Genomic DNA, 15,431 nt, shown 5'->3' on the forward strand with positions numbered 1-15,431 from the left:
TGTTCTGGTCTCAGTTCAGTTCAGTTGCTCAGTCCTGTCCGACTCTTTGCGACCGCTTAAATTGCAGCACGCCAGGCCTCCCTGTCCATCACCAGCTCCCAGAGTTCACTCAGACTCATGTCCATCGAGTCAGTGATGCCATCCAGCCATTTCATCCTCTGTCATTCCCTTCTCCTGCCCCCAATCCCTCCCAGCATCAGAGTCTTTTCCAGTGAGTCAACTCTTCGCATGAGGTGGCCAAAGTACTGGAGTTTCAGCTTTAGCATCATTCCTTCCAAACAAATCTCAGGGCTGATCTCCTTCAGAATGGATTGGTTGAATCTCCTTGCAGTCCAAGGGACTCTCAAGAGTCTTCTCCAGCACCACAGTTCAAAAGCATCCATTCTTTGGCACTCAGCTTTCTTCACAGTCCAACTCTCACATGCATACATGACCACAGGGAAAACCATAGCCTTGATAGATGAACCTTTGCTGGCAAAGTAATGTCTCTGCTTTTGAATATGCTATCTAGGTTGGTCATAACTTTTCTTCCAAGGAGTAAGCGTCTTTCAATTTCATGGCTGCAGTCACCATCTGCAGTGATTTTAGAGCCCAGAAAATAAAGTCTGACACTGTTTCCATTGTTTCCCCATCTATTTCCTATGAAGTGATGGGACCAGGTGCCATGATCTTAGTTTTCTGAATGTTGAGCTTTAAGCCAACCTTTTCACTCTCCTCTTTCACTTTCCTCAAGAGGCTTTTTAGCTCCTCTTCACTTTCTGCCATAAGGGTGGTGTCATCTGCATATCTGAGGTTATTGATATTTCTCCTGGCAATCTGGATTCCAGCGTGTGCTTCCTCCAGCCCAGCATTTCTCATGATGTACTCTGAGTATAAGTTAAATAAGCAGGGCGAGAAATCTGATAAAATATCCACTCATTTGAATTGTTGTTCTTCTGTGTATAATGTTGTTTGTCTCTGACTACTTCCAAGATAGTTTTTTGTTTTTAGCAGTTTGATTTTGGTATTTTTAGGCATGATTTGCTTCATATTTATCCTGTTTTGGATTTGTTGAGCTTCCTGAATCTGTAAACACGTATTATTTCCCAAATTTGGGAAGGTTTGACCTGTTGTTTGTTTAAATATATCTTCTGTCCCCTGTTGCTCACTCTTATACTTCTGGGTCAATAATTATACACGTGTTAGATCTTTTTATATCATCCCACAGGTCCATGAGGCTTTGTTCTTTCTCTTTTCTCCCCTTAAACTCTGCTTCTCAGAGTGAATAATCTCTTTTGATCCATCTTCAATGTCACCAATTCTTTTCCTGCCTTCTCCTTTTGGCTATTGAGCCCATCCAGTGGTTTTAAAATTTCCAGTACTGTGTTTTTCAGTTATAATATTCTCATTTATTTTATATTGTCTATTTCTCTGCAAAAAAATTGTGCTGTGAGATTAAAAACTTAAGTGGAAATCCTCTGAAAAGCAAATTGTGTTATTCAGCAGTCTAAAACAAAGGTTAGAGCTCAGGATTGCCAGTGGTAGACGTTCTAAAGAATAAACAGGCTCTAAAAATTTTAAGACTTCATAACCTAAACCCAAGACAAAAATCAGAGAATAGAAAAAGATTCACAGATGATCTTACTGTTAGAGTTACCCAACAAGGACTTCAAGATAATTGTGATTAACATGATCAAATAGTAGAGGAAAAGATAAAACAAATGACACTACTTCTTAAGCTCACTTAGCAATATTTTTCAGCTTTGCATGTTTTATTTTCAGTCTTAGATTTTTTATTTAGCGGTTTTTTATGCAGTCCAAGTCTGTGTGGAATTTTTTGTCTTGTCTGTTTTCTCTTTTTCTTCATTTTACACTTTTTCTTGAAAAGAATGTGTATTCTCCATTGTTGATTGTAGTGTTCTGTACATGCCTGTTATGTCATGTTTGTTCAGAACTTGATAGGAGTTATCTTGGTTATTCTGTTTGGATAAAGAAGACTTTGAGCTTGGTAACATTTTGTTTCTTGGTCTGGGAGCTGATTATATGGGTGTGTTCATTTTGGGAAAATTTACTGAGCTGTATACTTACAGTTTGTGTACTTTCTCTATGTGTATTATACTTCAATCAAAATTTAAATAATATCTGCAAATTCTTTTTTCTCTCAGGCTTTTAAAAGAAGGATATTATTTTTTCACTCGTCAGTTAGAAATGGAAAGGGCCAATAGTGCCAATATTTTGCTGATGAGAATTAGTAAATGAAAGTGAAGTGAAAGTGTTAGTCACTCAGTCATGTCCAACTGTTTATGACCCCATGGACTATAAACCCCAGGCTCCTCTGTCCATGGAATTCTCTAGGCAAGAGTACTGGAGTGGTTTCCAGTATTCTGGTTTTGAGTACTGCTATTCCCTTCTCCAGGGGGTCTTCCCGACCCAGGGGTGAAACCTGGGTCTCCTGCATTGCAGGCAGATTCTTTACCATCTGAAAGGCTCATTGCAACAGTGATACCAAATTCATTGTTTTATCTTGACAACCCTCCAAGGGCACAATTCTGTAGATGTTAAAAAAAAAAGTCTGAAAGAACTGTGAGTTCTTTAGATACCAATTTTGAAAAAAAATTACTTCTGTTAGGTATTTTTGTGAACTGTATTTTTATATCTCTAAAGCTTAGAGTAATTTCTGATTAGAATAGTTTTCTAAACCTACTTATGCTTGTTAAATAATTAATTCAATGGAAGCATACCTCCTTGCTATACTTTAATAGTTTAGATCAGATAATGAATCCTCCTAGAAGCATTATACTTCGCATACTCTGTTGCTTTATGTCTCACTTTTAATTGGACATTAAGGGAATGTGGTATTTTAATCATAGCTCTGCCAGTATCTTTATCTAGAGTTCTGTTGCCATTTTTGTCTTCTCTTAAATTTTTGTCATCAAGAAAGGCAAGATTACATTTTTTCCCTCCAGATTGAGTTGGTGTAGTGTATTCTTGGTTATTAAAATATTCATAGCTTTGGGACTTTGAAATGGTAAATAATCATGATGTGTGAAACAACATGATACATAACTGTATGATCTTAATTACATAAAAATGGATGGTTAGTTATGAAAATACACAAATGAGACCTGGGAGGACATGTCAGATGGTAAATTGCTTGTGATTGTGAATGACTGCTTTTTGCTTCTTGCGTTTTTTTTGTTGCCTATTATGTTAACTTTTAATAAATGTTATTTTAGAAACCTTAAAAAGGTAAACCTACTTATGCTTATCTTTAATGCTAAGGTACTGTTTTATTAATAGGAGCAATTAGAAAAAGAGAAGCAACAAAATGACGGAAGGCCCATGAGTGAGAAAACCTTTGAAAAGAAACGTGAGTAGTTTTCCCACATCCTCACCACCAAGGTACACAATTGATGTTATATCCCAGCATTCTGAAAGGCCATGCTGAGTTTTTGGTTTTGTTTTTTAATATGGACTTGTTTATTTATTTTTTAATTGAAGGATAATTGCTTTACAGAATTTTGTTGTTTTCTGCCAAAATATCAACATGAATCAGCCATAGGTATACATATATCCCCTCCCTCTTGAACCTCCCTATGCTGTTTTTAATTTTATATGGAAAATCACTTTCTTTGGTTTATCAAAAGTTGTTCTCATAAATGGATGCTAACTCATACAGATCCTCACAAATAAATAAATGGTAAGGATCAGTGCAGAGGTTCAGATCTTTCAAAGGAAAGTTTGAAGTTTGATAACAGCAATAAGATTGTGAACTTGATCACTGAGTAACTAAGAATGAAATATTTAAATATATAAAGAATAAGATTTGGAAAAAAGTGCTGCTTAGTGAGAGAAAGTGGTTCATAGTCTCTGTGTTGTCTTGTGTATATGGAGATTAATTAGAGGAAATTATAACACTTAAAACAGAGTTTGTTTTAGGTAGAGACTCCAAGACACCAACAAGTCTGCCCAAGAGCATCCCCATTTCTGTTCCTGGATCCTCTTCTGCCACCCCATCCACAAGTAAGAAACTGGATTTTGTGTCTGCTTTTTTCCTTTTATAAATGATAGTTACAAGGAAGTCACTCTATGAGATATGAGATATTGTTTGAAAAGCTCTTTTTTTCTTTTACTTCATTTGGTGCTTCTTAATGGGCAATGAAGTAAGAAGTACTCCAGTCAGGAGTACTCCAAACCAAGGCAGGGAAGCCACCCGCTCAGTATGTTACTCACAGTGGTGGGGGCTGGAGAGGCAGTGGGGTTGGGGCAGCTGAGGATGAACTGATGAACTAAACAATTGCATTTGCCTTCTGCTTGTTACTCTAGGTAAAGAAATCAAGAAATCTAAATTGATTCGAAGCCAGTCTTTTAATAATCAAGCTTTTCATGCAAAATATGGCAACTTAGACAAATGTACTACTAGGTATGATCTGTCAGCTCTTCACATTCTGACTTAATTTTTATTTTAACACATCTTTATGTGAGGTGTTTACATTATTATATAAAATAGGAATTAATTTTGAGGTTTTTCATAGGTGAACAATAAATTACCGTCTATAAAGAATTCATATTAAGAAAAATAGTAGTTTTACCAATTTGCATGAGAACAGTTATCCTGGAATTCTAGGAAGACTCCTTCTCCGATCCTGTGTAATGACATCATGGAATCTGTAGTGGTGCTCTATCGCACGTGCCACACAACTTCTAAATGGGTGTGGACATGCCCCATTCACTGAATAGATGTGATGTCCATTTGCTGTTTGTGTTGTTTCTGTCCATGAAGAAACCACTGGCCTCTTTCTGTGGTAAAATGGTCACAACAGAGTTCTCCTGACTGTGGTTGTACATCTAGTCTCCCTTTTGGTCCAGCAGACAAAATTATAAACAGTTAAGATTAGGGGAGAATCAGTATAAATTAAATGACCATGACTCTTATATATATTGTATGCATATAGTAAATATGTAACGGCTGCAAATCAGTCAGCAAGCAAAGTAATTTTAAGGAACCGTAAATGTCTTTAAAACTATCAAGAAAAAGACTATGTTATGGGAAAATGTTTTTCTTTTAAACCTTTTTATAAAAAATTGAAAAAAAGCTTACTCTGGATGTGTTTTGGCTATGCTTTTGGACATTATTTGTAGAATTATTTACAGCTCCTAGCCAATAGGGTGATCTCAAGATGGGCAAAAGAGAATAGAACTAAAGATGTATTATTCCCAGGAAAATTTTATTTCTATTACCTGTTTTGGCTGTGTATCAAAAGAAAAACTGTTATTCTGATGTAGCAGAAGTTTAAGGAAATGCTTTTAACTTAAAGTAATTGTGAGGTGTGGAATGTAAAAAATAAATGAGAAATAAAAGTAGTAAGCATGTTTCATAACAAGTAGAGGAAAGCATTAAGGAAAAGTTAGGAAAGACCAACTGGTATTTTCTAATCAATGGCTGAGACTGGAAGATACATTTTCTTGTATTTTAACTAAATCATGTTCTTTTCTAGTAAAAGTTCTACAGCAGCATATACACCTTCTGTCTCAGGTTTATCAAAGACTTCTATGATTTCACTAACTGGTAAGTAGAAATCTGAGCTCTTCAAATAATTATTAAATTTAATAAAATACAGTTTTCTTTAAATGACTCATTTCTTTATTTCTAGGTACAGTGTCCCCAAATGTATGTCTTTATCAAATAGCAAAGAAACTTTCCCCTAGCAGTTAAAATGCTTGACAATACTATTTTGTTTTCACTGTGTCAAGAGTCAGAGTTCAGTACTTTTAAAAAAGGAGAAGTACAAAATGATAGGATACTGCAGCCAATAGGCTGATCTAGCAGTGACCCCTAGCCAATAGGGTGATCTCAAGATGGGCAAAAGAGAATAGAACTAAAGATGTATTATTCCTAGGAAAATTTTATCTCTATTACCTGTTTTGGCTACATATCAAAAGAAAAACTGTTAAGCAGAAGTTTAAGGAAATGCTTTTACTGCAGTCTGAGGACCTGCTCAGGCATAGACTAAAAGTTTTAATTTTTAAGGAAGTTAAAACACTGAGGCTTCACTGTGGATCACATGCAGCCAAACAGTTATAGTATTACATACTTGAAAGTTTATACCAGGGATAAGCAGACTTCTCTGTAAAGGACCACATGGTAAATATTTTGGATTCTCTTGGCCAAACTGGTTTCTGTCACAATTACTCAACTGTAGTATAGCAGAGTAAAAGCAGCCACAGACAATACGTAAGAAGTAGGTGTGGCTTTTATTCGACACAATATTGTTGTATCTCAGGGAACAAGGAGGCCTGTAGAGGGATAGTGATCAGGGAATGGCCAGAAAGTAAAGCAATCAGAACATGTACAACATTCATCAATTAGGTATGCCATCTTATATGGATGTGGTTCATGGTGCCCTAAGACAATTTCAATAGTAACATCAAACATTACTGATCACAGATACCACTGTAAATATAATAACAAGGAAACAGTTGGAAATATTGCAAGAATTATCAAAATATGACACAAAGACAAGAAGTGAGCAAATACTATTGGAAAAATGGTTCTGGTAGACTTTCTGGATGCAGTGTTGTTACAAACCTTTCAATTTGTAAAAAAAAAACCAAAAACACAAAAAAATGTGTTATCTGTTTTATCTGCAATAAAGTGAAGAGCAATAAATTGAGGTAGGCCTGTGTATGATCTGCAGATTCTAAAGTTTAACATCCATGGCCTAAAAAGCATATCTCTCGTAAGGGTAAATCATTTATTAAAAAATTTGAAAAATATTGTCTTAAAGTTTCAGTATTATTTTGGGGAGAGGAAATAAATTGAATGAAGTATTTCCTAGGTTTCTTGGTTAGAAAAGTGTGCTTATTATTTATTACTTAATGAATTTCAGACTGAGGAAAACATCGATACAATTACATATCTGCTCTCTAATGAGAAAATGGGAGCAAAGTATCTCTAAACAAATATATTAGGTGTTCACATAGAGACTGTATTTACTTTGGGAATGAAGATGGGCTTCAGGATGATTGTCATTTGAGATGAACCTTAAGGTGCTGTAATATTTTGACTGGCAGAGATGGGTATGGAATACCATCCCATTCAGAGAACCTGTTGGAAGTAAAAGCTGACTATTGTGTCTTTAGAGAACAACAGCAGCCTGTCAGGCTGGAGTGTGGAGAGGGGGTGTGTGTGTTGCGGGGGAATAGTGTTAAATAAAAAATGGAAAGGTCAAAGACACAGTATGGAAACTCAAATGAATACTTTTTACTTAACATGTACCTATCAGTCATCAATTATAGCGTTGCAAAGCTCTGTAGACACCACAGTTTGGATGAAATGTAAAGGGAATTCTAGTAAGGATTCATGGAAACAAATTGCAATGTATCCTCCATTGCAGGTGGGTATGAAAATCGGTGGATGTTTTTGGGAACAATTTGGTCAAGTTTATCAAGAATCCTAGTTTTTAAAAATATTTCCTATAAAAATCCCATATCTAGTGATCTGTCATGAAATATAAAATAAAAAAACAGAAAAAAAGATTTGTCAGTGTGCACCCTTGATATGATGTGATGAAAATACTACTTTAACTCTGTCATCCTACCTCAACCCTATAACCTTAGTCTAATTGTGAGAAAAGCATCACACAGATTCCAGCAGAGGTGCATCCTACAAAACATTTGAGCAGTACCCCTCACAGCTGTTAAGGTCACCAGAAGTAAGGGAAGGCTGAAAAGCTGTCCCAGCAAAGGAGGCCTGACAAGTAAGTGTATTGTGGTGTCCTGAGTGGTATCCTTAGATAGAAACAGACATTGGGTGATACTGAGGAAATCTGAACACACTGTGGATTTTTGTTAATAATACCATGTTACCATTGGCTCATTGATTGCACCAAGTATAGTATATAAATGTAAGGTATTAATAAAAAGGATCCTGATTTTGGGAAAGATTTGAAGGCGAGAGGAGAAGGGGACAACAGAGGACGAGATGGTTGGATGACATTGCTGACTTGATGGACATGAGTCTGAGTAAGCTTCAGGAGTTGGTGATGGACAGGGAAGCCTGGCATGCTGCAGTCCATGGGGTCGCAAAGAGTTGGACACGACTGAGTGACTGAACTGACTGTACTGTGGGGGTAGGTGGGAATTCTTCATACTCGTCTCAATTTTTCTATAAACCTAATTCTTTAAAAAATTATGTCTGTTTGAAGATAACATTTTAAATAACCTTAAAAATATTAAATGCTCAGGGATCAAATTTAGCAAAATGTTTGCTAGATACTAACATTGCTGGAAGAAATTAGACATAAGTAAATGGAAGTCATACCTTGTTCATGGATTGGAAAACTTAATATTGTTGTGATGTCAATTGTTTTTAAATTGAGCCAGAGATTCAATGCAATCCTGATAAAAATATTTTTGAAAGTTACTGTGTATTTAAATACACAAAACTGAGTATTTTGAAAAAAAAAAAAAAATTACCTGATATCATTTACTCCTAAAGCTTCAGTACTCAAGACTGTGTGACCTACACTGACAAACATAGTTAGCTGAGTTTTAAGATTTTTTTTACTAAAATTTTTTGATGCTAAAACAATTGAATATCCATAATAAACCCCAAAAACTGAACCTCAATTCTTATCTCACACTATACACAAAATTAACTCAGAATGTATTGTAAACCTAAATATAAAAGTTAAAAATGTGACATTTCTGAAGAAAATATAGAAGTAAGTCTTTGTGATTTTAGAATTGACAAAAATTTCTCCAAACCATAAAAAACTAACTTACTGTACTTCATTAAAATTTAAAACTTTGACACTTTGACATAGAGTGTTAAAAAAAAAAAAAGGCAGGACACAGATTGGGAGAAAATATTCATGTTACATATACCTGACAAAGGACTTGTATCTAGAATATACAAGTTTTTTTTTTTTTTTTCAAATTGAAGTATAGTTGATTTACAATATTGTTAGTTTCAGGTGTATAAGCACAGTGATTCAGTTATATATATATTCTTCAGATTCTCTTCCCTTATAGATTATTACAAAATATTGAGTATAGTTCCTTGTGCTGGCTTCTCTGGTGGCTCAGCTGGTAAAGAATCTGCCTGCCAATGCAGGAAGCTCAAGAGACGGAGGTTCAATCCCTGGGTCAATCCCTGGAGAAGGAAATGGCAACCCACTCCAGTATTCTTGCCTGGAAAATTCCATGGACAGAGGAGCCCGGCTGGCTACAGTCCTTGGAGTCACAGAGAGTCAGACAAGACTGAGTATACATGCCTTGTGCCATTCAATAGATCCTTGTTGGCTATCTGTTTTATATATAGCAGTGTGTGTATGCTATTCCCAACCTCCTAATTTATCCCTCCTGCCACCCTCTTTATGTTTTCTATGTCTGTGAGTCTCTTTCTGTTTTGGAAATAAGTTCATTTACATCTTTTTTCTTTTTTTAGATTCCACATATAAGTGATATATGATATTGTTCCCTGGCTTTTCATAGTATGACAATCTACTATCATAGGTCCATTCAAATGCTGCTAATGGCATTACTTTATTTTTATGGTTGAGTAATATTCCATATTCCACCAAATCATCTTAATCCATTCATTTGTTGAAGGACACTTAGTTTGCTTCTAATGCCTTGTCTATTACAAATAGTGTTGCAATGAATGGTGGGGTGCATTTATCTTTTCATATTATGGTTTTCTCCAGGTATATGCCCAGGAGTGGATTGCAGGACCATATGGTAGCTCTATTTTTAGTTTTTAGGATATACAACAATCTTTAAAACAAATAACGCATGTACACCTGTGGTGGATTCATGTCAATGTATGACAAAACCAATACAGTATTGTAAAATAAAGTAAAAATAAAAATTTAATAAAAGAAAAAATAATAAAATGGGAAAAAGATTTGAACAGGCATTTCATAAGAGAAGATATACAAGTAAGTAAGTAAAAAGATGCTTAAGATCAAATGGCAACCCACTCCAGTACTCTTGCCTGGAAAATCCCATGGACGGAGTAGCCTGGAAGGCTGCAGTCCATGGGGTCGCTGAGGGTCGGACACAATTGAGCGACTTCACTTTCACTTTTCACTTTCCTGCATTGGAGAAGGAAATGGCAACCCACTCCAGTGTTCTTGCCTGGAGAGTCCCAGGGACAGGGGAGCCTGGTGGGCTGCCGTCTCTGGGGTCGCACAGAGTCGGACACGACTGAAGTGACTTAGCAGCAGCAGTAAGATCAGTAACAGTAGAGCAATGAAAGTTGATGCAATGAGAAAAAAATCACACACAAGGAGATAGCACATCACATCCACTAGTGTTTAAAAACGCTCACAATATCAAGTGTGTGAGAATATGGAGTAACCCTCCAGGATTCTCATATTGGTGCTGGAAATGCAAAGTGGTATAACCACTTCACACAGCAATTTGGCAGTTTCTTAAATATAAATACACACTGACTACATGATTCAGCAGTTCCATTCAAGACTTAACGAAAGAGAAAGCACATGTCCACACACAAACTTGCACGCTATCATTCACAGCAGCTTTATTTGTAATAGATTATAATGGGGGCGGAAATCATGATGTCTGTCAATAGGAGAATGGATAGACAAATTTCTGCAGGTCCGTGCAATGGGAATGTTCTCAGTCGCTTAGTCATGTCCTACTCTGCAACCCAACGACTAAACCACCAGGCTCCTCTGTCCATGGGATTCTCCAGGCAAAAATACTGAAGTGTAATGCCATTTTCCAATAGGAATACCGGTCAGCAATAAAAAGGATAAAGTATTGACATATAAAATGAGGATGAATTGCAACATAATTATGCTGAATGAAAGAAGTCAGACAAAAAAAAGAGTGTATACTGAGTCCATTTATATGAAATATCATGAAATGCAGACTAATCTGTAGTGAGCAGCAGCGGGCAGGTTCGTGGTTGCCTGGCATCAGAGAGGGAGCAGAGGGATGATGAGGCAGGAGCAAATGTGATGGGTGTGTACACTCTTGATTGTGGTGATGGCTTCGTAGTATATACAAATTTCAGGACCTTAAATTTGTGCAGTCTAGTGTATATAATGTATACCTTAGTAAAGTTGGCTTTAAAAGAAGGGGAAAAGTCAGCTCTTATGAACCTTCTTGAAGGTTCACATCTCTCTAGTGGACTCCATCTGGCTGACTGTACGTGTGTTCCTTTCAGATGACTCATTCCGGACGCGTAACACCAATAGTGCTCCCAGTTCCTTTTCGTCTAATACCTCCCTGCCCAGCACCTCCCGAGGGACAGGTAACTCAGTTGATCCCAAGAGCAGTGGAAGTAAAGATACACAACCACGGAAGGCTACCTTGTAAGTAATCCAGTTGTGGACTGCCAAGTGTTTTATTCTGTTCTTTGTGTACTTTCCTTCCCACTTAAATAGTTTCCAAAGAATAGGAAGTGTCTGTAATGGAGAAATGCTATCAGTTAAAATGGTTGTTATCACATGCCTCTGGTTATGTTACATATTTTGTATAAGATAATTTATATATGGCAAAGATGTTGTAACCTTAGGAAATTGACAAGAAACTTTAAATGGCTCCCATTAATAGCTGAGATCTATGTATTTTTCTGCAAAATATTTGCATTTCTTTAAACAACTAGCTTGGGCTTCCCTGGTGGCTCAGCAGTAAAGATATGCCTGCAGTGTAGGAGATGTGGGTTCGATTTCTGCATCAGGAAGATCCCCCTGGAGAAGGAAATGGCAACCCACTCCAGTATTCTTGCCTGGAAAATCCGATGGACAGAGGAGTCTGGCTGGCTACAGTCTATGGGGTTACAAAGTGTCAGATATGACTTAAGAGACTAAAACAACAGCAAAAACAAGCAACTAGCTTAAGGTCATGGTATTCAATCAGCCAGTGCTCAGGAGGATGGGTGTAATGATGCCAGTTAAGAAACTACTGCAGCACATAATCTAGAGTTGTGGGTCCAATAAGATAGAGATTTCTACTGACATTTGTTCCTTAAAGTTATAAGGAACCCTTTCGTGGCTCCTTTTTATGCACCAGTTGTATCTTATTTGAATTGATGAAACCTTTGTTTCTCTTAGGTTAGACATGTAAGAGGGTAGTGGGGGGAAAATATCAACATAGAGGTCATATCCATGTAGAAGCAATTCATCCAAGATGCCCAAACTATAGTTACAGGTTTCCTCTTCCATATGGGACACCTGACTCTTCTGATTAGAAGAGAATTTAAACAGGATTCAGATTTTCTTTTAAACATAGTTCACTTAATTCATGAATGAAGTGAAAATGAAAGTTGCTCAGTCATGTCCAACTCTTTGCAACCCTATGGACTATACAGTTCATGGAATTCTCCAGGCCAGAATACTGGAGTGGGTAGCCTTTCCCTTCTCCAGGGGATCTTCCCAATCCAGGACTCAAACTGGGGTCTCCTGCCTGCATTGCAGGCGGATTCTTTACCAACTGAGCTATCAGGGTAATTCATGAATATTTTGATGAATATTTTCTAATAAAGTTTCCATCTTTTTGCACATCAGAAGCTCCATACTGGAGTCCCATTTAGGAACTGAACTGTATTATAATTTGTTCTAAATTTCTAATTGGCCATTGGTATATACAAATATAGATGTATTCCAAATTCATTTAAAACTTAGAAGTATATTTATTGAATAGAGCTCAAAAGTAGACTACATAATAGAAAAAAATTGATAGAAAATAGTAATATTGATGGTACAGGTTAGTAGTGTTACTACAGAGAATCTCTTAGCCCTATGATTATTGTTCTAATGACTGTGCTGTGGAAGCTCCATTTAAAGTCTTGAGATAGAGGCAGAACAGGGTAATGATCTATGGAGACCACAGAGATGGGCCTCGTGCTCTGGTTCCCACGTGCAGTTCATGTCAGCACTCTGGTCCTCACTGTGCCCTCTGTGAAATGATGGGACAGACTCAGTTCATCATCTGAGGCACCTAACCTTTTGACATCCTGAAATCCTTCCTCTTGATCACTCCTGACCCTCTTCCTCTCAAAAGACTGGTCTGGAATTCTTCTATTGAAAAACACATTTAATAACAGCAGAATGCAATTCATTCTCTCATCTTTCTAAATACGATAGTCATTTATTGTTAACAGTAAAGACCATTGCAGTCTAATCTACTTATACCAGCTCTCCATTATTGGCACCAATGGTAAAGAATCCACCTACCAATGCAGAAGACACAAGCGACGGGTAAATCGATCCCTGGGTCGGGAAGTTCCCCTGGAGGAGGAAATGGCAACCCACTGTAGTATTCCTGCCTCAAAATTCCCACAGACAGGCATCTGGCAGGCTACAGTCCATGCAGCTGCAAAGAGTCGGACACAGCTGAGCGACTGATCATTATTTCAGATTACTTCTTTATGTGTTCTTTCATTGTTGAGCATGCTTTTCCTTTTTATGGACTAAATTTTATTTTGCTCAGTATTTATAATATATAGTTATATAATCAGTTGCATATATAATTGTTTAAAAAATGAATCTAGAAGCAAACACTGCTAAACAGTCACGTGAAGTTTGGTTTTTTTCTGAATATTCGGAAGTAGGAGGTGTGTTGCTCTCACAGCTGCTTGGTTAATGTGTAACTGAATCTCCAAGTCCACACTCTCTCCATGTTATGTGGTTCTAATTTAGACTTTCTCATGAATGCACAGTGCCACATAACTGCAATAGGTGATCAGTATCTGTAGATATTAGTCATGTTTCTGTGGACCCTTATCCACCATTCAGCACTATGGCATATCCAAATGAAAATCTATCCTTTTTGCTTAAAATAAGCCTGTGAAGTGATTTCAGAAAGTATTAATTATCTCAGTTTTGCTGCTTAAAAAAATTGTATGCAGTACATTCTCCAACTTTCCATTGTCATAAAGATGATACATCTGGCATTTAAAAATATCAGTCTTAAAGGAAGTTTAGGAATGCATTATATGTTACGTTTTACAAGGCCAGATGATTGATAATTTTAGGTTGTGTTAATTTCCGCTATGGTTATAGAAATGAAAAACAGGAAAAGTATGAGTTGAATTGAATGCTATGTTAGCTGCACATAAGATTGAGTAATTAAAGGGTATTCCAAGTAAACTTTAACGTGTCATTCACTTATCCACTTAATCACAGTTCTCATATATTAGGTTTTTTCATAGTAGAGTATATCTGTTTCTTTACTTTGTAAGTATCATATGGATAAACTTTTTCATGTTTTGTTTTCTTTTTTCTTCTTTTCTTCTCTCCCTCCACCTTCCTCCTTCTCTTCTTTCTTTCTTTCTTCCTTTCTGACAAAGAAAATCCAGAAAATCCAATCCTTAGGCCATCTCCTTGAAGAAGGAGGCAAAACAAAGACAACTGGAGATAATGTGATTGATGAACAAAAGCTAAAGCAATGGCTGATGACTGGAAAAGAGAGAGATACATAATGGCAGCTGATGTTGTTAAACGTTCCATATTTGAAATTATATTCCCTAGCAGGTATAATATATATTTCTTGAACAATAATGTGGTTACAGAATTCCAATGTTATAGTGAAGTGTAATGAAAAAAAAAAACATTAGGTATGTGCTTTAACTACTGCTACAAAAGAGATAAGTCTGCATTTATTTGTGCAGGAAACCATCTATTTAACTGTGCTAGAGTTTAGCATTTAAAAATTGTATGAAAGGCCCAAATCAACTGAAATCACCCTACCTAGATAATCACTTGGAGGGGGACTTGGGAGTAAAAAAGGCACTGCATTTTCTCACAAATCTCTAAGCCCAATAGAAAAGTCACACTGAAACAGGGTACAAACAGCTGTCTGAAATTATATCAGTCCTGCGATTGTGGTGACAAGATGTTGTACCTGGACATTCTGAAATTAAAATTTGGCAATGAAAATTCTACAAAGATTTCTGATAACTTTTAGCTACAACTAACTTAAAAATAATAGATTGATGATTTCCTTTGTTACCTAGAAGAATTTATTTTATAAATACTTTGTTTACATTTTAGATTGTATTTGTCCTTACTGAATTAGAAATGATGAATCTAGTTTGAATCAGCTGTTATTCCAAGCTATCATGCTTAAGCTATGTCAACAGCATTTATTTGTACTAATGCTATTATTCCATCAAAATTTGCCTGTGGAACCTATACAGTTCTTAATTTTAAAAATGTCAGTTCTTGAGATATACTGTATGAAGCTATTGTCAGCTTCTCTATTTCAAAATGCAATCAGCATATAATTATATTGATATTGAAAATATTTGTTTTTTTTAAAAATATATTGATGTATGATAAAGATGATCTAATTTGTGAATGCATATGCGTGTGTGGTTACTTTTTATAATGTGAAATCATGAATAATGAATTTACCCAAAATAAAACATAGGTTAATGAGATACCTGTGTTTGTGAAAACAGTTTTAAGTATTTT

The 15,431-nt window shown here is 36.2% G+C and overlaps 1 protein-coding gene and 1 long non-coding RNA gene across 5 annotated transcripts in view; one reads left to right on the plus strand and one right to left on the minus strand.

The window, feature by feature from the left end:
* Positions 1-15,397, plus strand: part of PPP4R4 (protein phosphatase 4 regulatory subunit 4) — a 103,583-nt gene extending 88,186 nt beyond the window's left edge. For all 4 annotated transcript variants that reach the window (XM_069559956.1, XM_069559957.1, XM_069559958.1 and 1 more), the window contains 6 exons: positions 3,280-3,349; positions 3,919-4,002; positions 4,306-4,402; positions 5,478-5,548; positions 11,180-11,327; positions 14,306-15,397. In XM_069559956.1, the coding sequence (XP_069416057.1) occupies positions 3,280-3,349; positions 3,919-4,002; positions 4,306-4,402; positions 5,478-5,548; positions 11,180-11,327; positions 14,306-14,330 (495 nt within the window). In that variant the 3' untranslated portion in view covers positions 14,331-15,397. The remainder of the gene's footprint in view (positions 1-3,279; positions 3,350-3,918; positions 4,003-4,305; positions 4,403-5,477; positions 5,549-11,179; positions 11,328-14,305) is intronic.
* Positions 12,627-13,245, minus strand: LOC138423702 (uncharacterized). Its single transcript, XR_011250422.1, has 2 exons — positions 13,191-13,245; positions 12,627-12,912 (listed from the first exon to the last, which is right to left on the minus strand). It is a non-coding gene; the product is annotated as an uncharacterized lncRNA (long non-coding RNA).
* Positions 15,398-15,431: the final 34 nt, after the last annotated feature.

This window comes from Ovis canadensis, chromosome 18, assembly GCF_042477335.2.
Source record: "Ovis canadensis isolate MfBH-ARS-UI-01 breed Bighorn chromosome 18, ARS-UI_OviCan_v2, whole genome shotgun sequence".
Taxonomy (NCBI): Eukaryota; Metazoa; Chordata; class Mammalia; order Artiodactyla; family Bovidae; genus Ovis; species Ovis canadensis.